Source organism: Zingiber officinale, chromosome 6A, assembly GCF_018446385.1.
Source record: "Zingiber officinale cultivar Zhangliang chromosome 6A, Zo_v1.1, whole genome shotgun sequence".
Classification (NCBI taxonomy): Eukaryota; Viridiplantae; Streptophyta; class Magnoliopsida; order Zingiberales; family Zingiberaceae; genus Zingiber; species Zingiber officinale.
Window position 1 is genome coordinate 22,993,173 of NC_055997.1, and position 10,997 is coordinate 23,004,169.

Consider the following 10,997-nt stretch of genomic DNA (forward strand, 5'->3'; position numbering starts at 1 on the left):
ACTTCTTGTGCTCCTAAGCTCCTGCACAATTAGACACAAGGTTAAACACACCAGGACCTAACTTAACTTGTTTGATCACATCAAAACAACCTTGGGGTACCAACATTAACACTTCAGCTTTGGTATGCATAAAATATATCCATGTGAAACGACTATAATCATCAATGAATGTTATGAAATATTTATATTGCACATGTGAAATGGTAGGAGTAACACCCCAAACATCACTATGTATAATCTCAAAACATGTATTAGAATGAGTACCCTAGGTAGGAAAAGGTAACACTTTACTTTTTCTTAATTTACAAACAGAGCAATCAAGAGATAAACTATTAGAAGAATATTGATTTTTGTTGCTAAGAAAACCATGCTTCATTAAATGAGACAATATCACATTATTTGGATGACCCAATTATTTATGTCAAACGGTAGCCCTATTTTCAATAATAATAGAAGCCAAAGACAAAGTTCTAGGAATAGTAAATTGCATGGAAATAATCTACCCACTTTAGCCCCCCTTGCTATCACCTTCCCTTACCTCTGATTCTGCACAAAACAACCATGACGAGAGAAATTTACATCACAGCTATTATCCACCAACTGTCCAATAGAAATTAAACCAATAGACAATCCAGGAAAGACAAATACATGATGAAAGGAAGGTCCAATATCACCAATGGCTGTGATTGGAAGATAACTACCATTAGCAATTTGAATATTTTGTTTGCCAGTATACTTCTGAAGATTATATAGCCAATCAAGTAATCCCGTCATATGATTTGATGCCTCAGAATCAACAAACCAAAGAGAAGGAATAATCTTACCTTGACCATGAAGTCCAAGAGTAGAAAATGTTGTAATGATCATCTATTGGACTATTTTTGGAGTAGCAAAAGGCTGATTTGTGCCAACAATTGTGGCTATAGAACTGATAGTGGTAGGGTCTGAGATAGTTGCCTGAAAAGCTTGGCCTCGTTGATTTTCTGGGCGTGTAGGACATTGCTTGATAATGTGTCCATTCTGTTTACAATACTTGCATAACTTCTTACCACAATTATGAGCAATATGCCCAAACTCTTTGCAACTATAACACTCACTGCATTTGTCCTTTTCCTCGGTTCTTTCCTTGAGCAACATAAGCAACATTAACAACCTCAGATATCTCCTTGGACGAACCTAGAATAACATGTGTAGCCATTCTTTATTCTTCACGCAACAATATTCCAAGACATATATCCAAGGAAAGGATAAGATTTCTATGCAGTAATCCAGCCCATGCAACTTCAAATTCTAGCCTTAGTTTCATTGAAAACTAATCGTGTCTACTATCTTCATGAATTGCTTGAAGGCTGGCTAAGGTCTTTTTAGGCACCTTTAAATAGATAAGATCAGAATATTCGCTCCATAGATTAATAAATCCAGAATAATACTGCTCAATAGGGAGATTACCTTGACTAAAGTTACCAATGGGCCATCACTTTATTATCTTGTCTTCATCATGTATCTTGAATATATATTATTTAATTGGATCTTCATTGCTTCTTTGCATTGTCTTGGAAAGTCGGTTTATATAGCCACATGATATCTATAGACGCCCAAGGAAATTATTTATGAAATATCTTCATGACCAACTTTCTGACGTTGGGCTTTAACCCTTTAAACTATAATCACTAAGCTGAGAAAATGTATATTTCAATAGTTCAATTAATCTTCTGAGCAAAACAAACTCATCATAAAAAAATATAAATGCTAAATAGAATTGTCATATATTTAGATAGATTGATATTATCTCAATATTGTTCATAAAACCATTTCATAGGGAATCTTCCGTGGGATCAGACCGGTCACTCCCAAGATTAGTCAACGTAAGTTGGATATCTATAAAAATCAACTTTATTTCTTGAATAATCCGAATGTCTTCTAGTTCTATCGTACTATTTTCCAATTGAGTTATAGATATGCGAACAATTTTACACATGGTGAGAGAGTATAACTTTGGACAAATTTTTTCATACTTATGATTCCTATTGTTGAATCAAGTGTTTGTTCAACAGTAACATTCACATTACTTAGAGCATGTATGAAGTGCTCATCAGTAGCTAGATTGTAGCATCTAACAACATTGAACAATAGAATTAATGAAGTATGCCATTAATATAAAATTGTAAAATAAAAACTGAATAAAAGGGTAAATGATTATTTCACTTGCTAATTGAATATCTTTTGGCATTTATGATTTACTTCTTTCAAAAATATGTCAATGTGAGGTCAGAATTTGCTTGGGAATATTGCAATATGGACTTAGACTTTTCCATAGGCTACATGGATGCCTTATTAGATATAGCTTATGTGTGGTTCTTCATAGATAAATTTGTAGGGAGAAATATATAATTGTTTCTGTAACAGTTGTCTCTGCAATTTGCTCTCAAATTATGATTTATCGTCCACCACACATAAGGCCGTGATTGTTTTCTCTATTTAATCTCTCTTGTTGCTACCATGTCGAGACTTGAGAGGATTACAAACAGTGTATACTTCATAAGAGCATAATTTCTGCTAATTTACTGCTGTTTTAATAGGTTCATTTAACAAACCTTCTCTAACAAAAACTTTGATATTTGCTACAAAAAGCGCTATACGCTTTGTTGGCTGATTTTTCTGAGATATTAAATAAAGATTATGCGTTTATTTTTGTTTATTCACTGGTTGTTGTTGAAGTGATATATCATTCTAGTAATTGCAGGTTGGATGGGATGAATCTACGGCAGGTGAGAGGCAGCTGAGGGTGTCACTGTGGGAAATTGAACCTTTGACAACGTTACCCATGTACCCATCTTTATTGCCACTCAAGTTCAAGCGGCCTTGGAATCTTGGAGTTCCTCATGGTAATGTGACATTTCCATTGCTATATGTAATCTCCATTATACGATGTGGATATTTCACTATGTTTCAACCAAATTATAATTGGGAAGCTTCTCCCCTGAACTATTTATTGTGAAAAAGGATATCCATATATCTCCACAATAATATGATATTATCCACTTTGGGTTAGGTCTTCATAGCTTTGCTCCTGAGTTCTACTCAAAAAGTCTCATGCCAATGGAGATATCATACATCCTTATAAACTCATGATCTTTTTCAAATCTTTTCAATATAAGATTTTGATTAAATTCCAATAATCCTCTCCTCAAACAAAGGACCACCATTACTCTCATAGTCCGGGCTTCCCCATGAACATTCGGTCACTTGAACCTGCAATAGTGATCTCATTAATGAAGCTATTGTCATTGAGACAGGCTGATTTTTTTGTTACAAATATAAAGCATTTAAATATATTAGTTTTTCTAGATATGAATACGAATGACTAGAATACACCCATCTTAATCTAGAATACATCTGTTGTATCTAGAATACATTCATCATATGTAGAGTCCAGAAAATTAATGTTCATTAATCGAGAGGAGAGTCTAGATTTTCCTCTTATATCTATAAATACCCCTGATGGTTGGCATTTGAGATATAGAGAAAAACTATATCATCTTCCTCTCTCAAATATATCCTCTTCCTCTGTAACAGTTTGAGCTATGAATCATTTAAACTAGGAGTGCCATTAATAAATTAACTCAATAGGTATACAATTTATCAAATAATTTTGCCACATTCTATACTTAATGTGCATCTTTTCTGAATTTCAGATACCAAAGAGGATGAGCTATATGCTCTCAGGTGGCCACATATTGGGGCTGGCAATCAAGGTTTGCAGTCTTACGGCCCCCAATCACTTGGTATGGGTTCATGGTTGCAACAGAGGCACGACCCTTTGTTACTAGGGAGTGATATTAATCAGTACCAAGCTATGGCTGCTACTGCTTTGGAGGACATACGAGGGGATGATGCTCTGAATCAACAATCGATGGGAAATCAACAAGCATCTCAGTTTGTTCAGCAACGCTCTTCGTCTACCCATTTGCTGCCGATTCAAGATTTTCAGTTGGCTCTGCAACAGCATATATTCAGCTCACAATCACAACAATTATTGGAGAACCAACCAAATTCTGGACCACACCAGCATGTGCAGCAATTACCTAATGAACAGCAAAAGGCTCAGTCTCAACAAACACATGCCTGTTCAGGAACATTTCAAATGTGTACCAATCATGTGCAGCGACAATCAAGTTTGCCATCTCAATTTCATGAAAGATCAAGCTTTCCTAATCCAAACTTAGTTTTGCCATCCGATGCTCCATCAAGTTCTGTCCAGGGTATCTTAGGATGTTACCCTGAAGCAAACACCAACATATGGAGCTCTTCCCATCTTGATTGTCCCATGATTAGTCAGCAACCATTGGGATCAAAACAAACTATGCCTCAGGCGACTCCTTTTGATATTGGACTTCTGTTTCCTTTATTTGTGGAAAAAGATAATTCCAATTGTATTCAAAATTCTCATGCTACCCAGAATCAAGCCCTATTTGGGGTTGGCAAGGATTCCTCCTCTCTTCTCTCCATTGTAACCCCTAACTTTTCTGTGAATGCAACTGTTAGCGATTCATCTAGCAATGCATACATTGCTTCAAGTATTCAAAACTCTCTCTGCGGTTATTTGGATGAATCTTCCAAATTGCTGAAAAATTCAGGAGAGATTGGTTCACAGTCCCAAACATTTGTTAAGGTCAGAATAAAGTGAATGTAATATTTCATTAGGTTTGATATCTTAAATGTTCAGACTTCATGCAGGTCTGTAAGTCAGGATCAGTTGGAAGGTCCTTGGACATATCCCGGTTCAGCAACTATGATGAACTGCGTGTGGAACTGGGTCATATGTTTGGTATTGAGGGTCTATTTGAAGATCCTCGTAGATCAGGCTGGCAGCTTGTATTTGTTGACAGGGAGAATGATGTGCTTCTCCTTGGAGACGACCCCTGGGAGTAAGAATTCATTCTAAGCATATATAATTCTCAAAATAGAATCAACTGTAATTATTGCATTTGTCACTTTATACTTCTTGTGTCATTTAACCACCGATTGAGTTTATTGATTTACCCATGGAATTTGCATGTTATGTTGAGATCTCTTAGAAAATATTCATCAAACTGGCTCAAACACTGATTAAGCACTTGCTTTCTATTTGCCTTTTCTATTTTATGCTGTTATATCTAGCTGTACACTAATATTCATAAGTGAAGTGATTGTCATTGCATGTGCAATTACTTCTTTGATGGACTTCTTAACTGATATTATGAAGAAAAAATACATGTTAACTACAAATTTGTGTGACTTCTTGTTGCATATTGATGCCTACTTTCATGGAACAATGTAATGTTGACTTAAATGCCATATTCATATTGTAGAGGGTTGTTAGAAAATAAAGAGTACAAAGTTTTATATAGTGAATTATCAGAAAACCTAAACCCTAAATTAAAAGGATAAAAGACTAAATTGCCTTCAAGGCTATAAACAAATAATTCTAATTATATAATCTAACATCCCCCCTCAAATTCATGATGCTACGGCCAGAAACATTGAGAGTTTGTCAGATAAAAATCGGAAGCGCAAAGCGGAATGAGCCTTGGTAAACATATTAGCTATCTGCAGTGAGGAAGGAACAAAAGACAATGTGATAGTACCAATCTGTAGATGATGACGAGTGAAATGACAATCTATCTCAATATGCTTCGTTCTCTCATGAAAAATTGTATTGCGCGCAATCTGAATGACACTCTGATTATCACAATGAAGAGCAGTAGGTTTTTGAAAAAAATTCTCATATCTGCAAGCAATCAACATAGCTAAACAATCTCACAAGTAGTGGTAGCCATGACACTCAGCTTCTGTGGAGGATCTCGAAATAACATCTTGTTTCTTACCTTTCCAAGAGATAAGAGAATCTCCAAGAAAAATATAGAAGCTAGTGGTCGACTTACTATCCGTAAGATCACCCACCCAATCAGCATCAGAGTATGCACAGAACTCTAATGAAGAAGTAGAAGGGAATTAGAGATTCTGAAACTGAGTTCCCCGAAGATACTGAAGAATGTAAAGAACAACAATCCAATGAACTATGGTGGGTGCAGTGACAAACTGACTAACCACATGCACAGCGTACACAATATCAGGACGAGTCACAGTGAGATAAACCAAGCTTCCCACAACTGTACGGTAGAGGTTAGGATCTAACAAAGGAGAACCATCTGATGGAGAGTACCTAGCATTAGTCTCAAGGATAGTATCAACTTCCCTGTTGTCAGTGAGACGTGCACGCTCAAATAGATCAGCTATGTACTTTGACTGAGACAAGAGATAACTTTTAGGTGAAGAGACGATCTCAATCCCCAGAAAATAACGCAGTAAACTCAAGTCTTTCATAGCGAAACAACGAGCTAATTCAAACTTCAAAGACTCAATTCCATCAAAATGATTACCAGTAATTATCATATCATCCACATATAAAGATAAAAGTATACGACCTGCACGCGTGCACTTGACAAATAAAGTTGAATCATGATTACTGGAATGAAAACCAAGCGAGGTAACCACCGTGGAGAACTTGGAAAACCAAGCATGTGGTGCTTGTTTGAGTCCATAGAGAGCTTTACGAAGCCTGCAAACTTCACCAGATCGGTGAGCAACTCCAGGAGGAGGCACCATATACACTTCTTCTTAAAGATCACCATTCAAGAAAATATTTTTGACATCCTTCTGAGATATCTTCCATTGATGAACAGACAACAACAATTAACATACGAACAGTGGTCATTTTAGTAACAGGGGCAAAAGTTTCCTCATAATCCATGTTATACTCCTGAGAGTAACCTTTAGCAACAAGACGAGATTTGTACTGTTCGATAGAACCATCAGATTTAATTTTGATCTTATAGACCCAATGAGAACCAATGACACGTTTCCCTAGTGGCAAAGGTACCAAATCCTAAGTATGAGTATGATGTAGAGCAGTTAATTCCTCGTCCATATCAATCTGCCAAAGAGGATTACCAACAACTTCTCTATAGGACAATGTCTCAGAAAGATGATGAATAGAGGCAACAAAAGAGGGAAAGGAAGTAGAATAACAAGAATAAGTAAAATCAGGTAGTTTAGTAAGCTTACTAGGATGTGTAGACCAACAAATAGGATTGTCTGTAATCTCTGGAGGTGAAGGAACAGTCGTAGGAGGTGGAGGAGAGGTCTCGAGAATACCAGATTCAGTGAAGTTATCATGTGGAAGAATAGCTATGGGGGAGGCTTCGTCGGTGTCGATATTGAAGGGATCAATGCAAATACGATCTGCATGAGTCATGTCATATGATAGAAGAGGTATGGAGAAAAAAGGAATATGTTCAAGAAACATAGCATGACGAGAGACATATAATTTTTTACTAACTGGATCAAAACAACGATATTCCTTTTGACCAATACTATAACCAAGGAAGACACACAAAGCAAACTTATAGGACAACTTATCACGCTCAACATGTGGTCGGAGAACAAAACAGGTACAACCAAAAACATGTAAAGAGGAATAATCAAGAGCATGACCATATAATTTTTTAAAAGGAGACAAACCTGAACTGTGAGAAGTTGGAATCCTATTAATTACATGAGTAGCAGTAAGAACTGCTTCTCCCTCAAAAATACTAGGAACATCTGCAGACAATAAAAATGAACGGGTTGCCTCAACAAGATGCCTATGTTTTCTCTTTGCAACGGTGTTTCTCGACACGAGGTTTGATGTATAGTACCTTCTTATGCAAATAAATGAGAAAAATTATTGGAAGTGTATTCGCCCACCCAAATCACAACGAAAACACTTGATAAATGCTGAATGTTGAGTTTTGACAAGAGTTTTAAAGTTATTGAAAATGGTAAGATAATCAGATCTATGCTTCATAAGATAAACCCAAGTATAGTGAGTGCAATCATCAATAAAAGAAACATAATATCTTAATCCCCTTTTGTAGTAACAGGAGAAGGCCCCCACACATCAGAATGAACAAGAACAAAAGGATTAGGAGAAAAAGATAGACTTTTGTTAAAAGGTAATGCAGAAAATTTTGTCAGTTTACAATCACTACAATCTGAAATATCATGACATTTTAAAGTTCCTAATACTCCAGACGAAGCTAAAAATTGTAAACGAAAGGCTGAAACATGACCTAGACGAGTATGCTATAAGTAAAAATCAGAAGAACAACTCAATCGGAAAGATGACAAATCGATACTAGAAGCTGCAATATTTGGTACTTGAAGCTTATCCAGGACATAGAGTCCCCCTTGCCTATGGCTTATCCCAATCAACTTCTGAGATTGTGGGTCTTGCACATAATAATTAGACGAAGAAAAAGATATTTAATATCCAGACTTAGACAATTGACTAACAGAAACAAGATTAAGTATAAGACTAGGAATATAATAGACATCAGGAAGAGACAAGCAAGTTGTAACAACAGAACCAACACCTAATAATGGCATTGGAGTACCATCAGCCGTTATAACTGATAAAGATGAATTAGAAGATAAGGAAATAAAAGATAATAAGTTAGGTGACATATGATGAGGGACTCCAGAATCTACGATCCATAAAGAGGAAGATATACCTGATGTACTGGAGGATGACCAATCTATATGAGAAGAAGCAGACATGGTAGAAGGTTGTGAAGCAAGGAATTGTTGAAACTGCTCAAGCATATAAGGATCTAAAGAGGGGGCAACCATTGCATTACTAGACTGAGATAGTCCATTTGGCGACTGTTGTGGTTGATTACCAGATTTCCATGAAACATTTTGATGTAGCAATGGTAGCTGTTGAGGTCGTTGTTGCTGATATTGCTGTTGTGGTGGTTGTTTTTGCTGCTACGGTAGTTTACCTTTGTTCAACAATAATGGATATTGAGACTTCCAATGTCCTTTTTCTTTGCAATAAGCACACTCATCACTAGAAACCTTCGATGTCGACCTACTTTAATTATGCGCCTAGACCGCTGTGGTGCTACAAAAACAGATGGCATAGATGGTGCAACAATCCTCTTATCAACTTAAGGCTCAAGACGAATCTCCTTAGCTAGCAATTCATGTACTATTGAATCAACGGAAGGGAGAGGACTACGATTCAAAATTGTTCCATGTAATCCTTTAAAGTCATCACAAAGAGCCATCAAGAATTGGACCAAATGTTGCTCTTCTCTACGAGTGACATAAGCTGGGAATGCTCGCAATTTTGAGGATTCTGTGAGTGCTAACTGGTCCCATAGTTTCGACGTGGCAGAATAAAAATCTTGGATTCCCATATCTTGTTGCCGAAGTGCACGTATATCTGTTTCTAATTGATATTGTTTGGCAAAATTAGACTATATGTATAATCTTGCCAGATGATTCCAAACCTTTTTGGCTGTCTTGTACTTGGTCAATTGAGCACCAATGGAGTGTGAAACAGAATTATTGATCCATGTAATAATCTTCGCATTATCGGTCTCCCAAACATTCAACGACTTTGCATAATCATTAGCATTAATGTCCGGAGGTTGAACTCGCACACCTGAAACATATCCCCACATAGATTTTTCTTGCAAAAAAATTTTCATAACATATCCCTAATACGATTAAATTTTTCCATCCAATCGAACATTGATCGATTGAAGCGAATATTCTGTGCGACCACTCATGATGATAGAACAAATTGTGTTTACGAATAACTGAACACCAAGCAAAATCAAGTATTGCGAAAACAAAAGAAACTCAATCAAAACTGTATGGTTGCGCCAAAAAAATTTAATTATCAAAAATATAGAGATGAAGGTTCTGATACTATATAGAAATTGATGTCAAAGAAAAGTAGCCGTCTTTATTAATGAATTCAAAAAAAGGGTTGTTAGAAAATAAAGAGTACAAAGTCTTATATAGTGAATTATCAGAAAATCTAAATCCTAAATTAAAAAGATAAAAGATTAAATTACCCTTAAAGTTATAAATAAATAATTCTAATTATATAATCTAACACATATGACTGCCAAAGTTTGATCTTAAGATCTTGAATATGCATCGAGACTATTCCTTATACCTAAACTGGTCTAACTTAAATTTTAATTTGGACTCCATGCTTTGCTGCTTAAATATTTTCTTTTGGCGTTAAATGCAGATCCTTCGTGAATAATGTCTGGTATATCAAGATACTTTCACCAGAAGATGTGCAAAAGATGGGAAAACAAGGTGATGAGTCCACATGATATTCCTCTTGAAGTACTAGGTAATTGAAATTCTTTACTATCTAATTTAGATTAGTACAAAGTACCTAAACATTGTGCTTCTTCCATCACACAGTCCGTTGCCTCAAACACCTTTTCAATTTACTATCTTGTTTTTTGGTATCAATGTCTAAGTTTTATAATAGTCTAAGGTAATCATGTCATCTCTCCAGGTTTCTTGTATGCACATTCGAAGAGGTTCTCTGATTAGAACGTCACAAAATATTCCCAGGAGCAAGCATGAGGAACCATATTTTTCTCTCATTATGTGCGTTGTAATCTGCTCAAAACTTGGATATTATAATTATGATCTGAAGTTTGAGCTTTCCAGTCCATCGAGTTCTTAAGAGCGATTCTAGTATCGTACTGCTTGCAGATCAAGATATTATTAATCTACCTTGGCAAACGTTTATTCAGTGAGTTCCCCTATGCTGGCATTTTATCTGTTTGCTGAGCTTTTGTTGATTTATACTCTAAGATGTTATCAATAATCTATATTGTCTCACTTTTAAGTTGGAAATTCTGTAGAACTGAATCTAAAACTTGTCAGCTATTATTATTTTTTTCTTTTTTGTATCAATTTTCACTACCCAAAGTTGATTGTAAATTAATTTATATGGTAAAAAAAATCTAAAGCTATGCATAACAAGGCACTAGACACCCATTATTAATCATTAAATCAGTTTTCAAGGTCTTTTACAAAACCAAAATTTAAAAATCTCAATTTGTCACTATTTTTTATCTACAAATTATGCTACT

General features: G+C 35.7%; 1 protein-coding gene across 1 annotated transcript in view; it reads left to right on the plus strand.

Moving 5' to 3' along the window:
• The window catches only part of LOC121996121 (auxin response factor 12-like), a 29,845-nt gene extending 19,098 nt beyond the window's left edge, over window positions 1-10,747 (plus strand). The window contains exons 11-15 of the mRNA XM_042549958.1: window positions 2,744-2,885; window positions 3,696-4,672; window positions 4,738-4,928; window positions 10,133-10,240; window positions 10,412-10,747. Coding sequence (XP_042405892.1) covers window positions 2,744-2,885; window positions 3,696-4,672; window positions 4,738-4,928; window positions 10,133-10,220 — 1,398 coding nt within the window. The 3' untranslated portion in view covers window positions 10,221-10,240; window positions 10,412-10,747. The remainder of the gene's footprint in view (window positions 1-2,743; window positions 2,886-3,695; window positions 4,673-4,737; window positions 4,929-10,132; window positions 10,241-10,411) is intronic.
• Window positions 10,748-10,997: the final 250 nt, after the last annotated feature.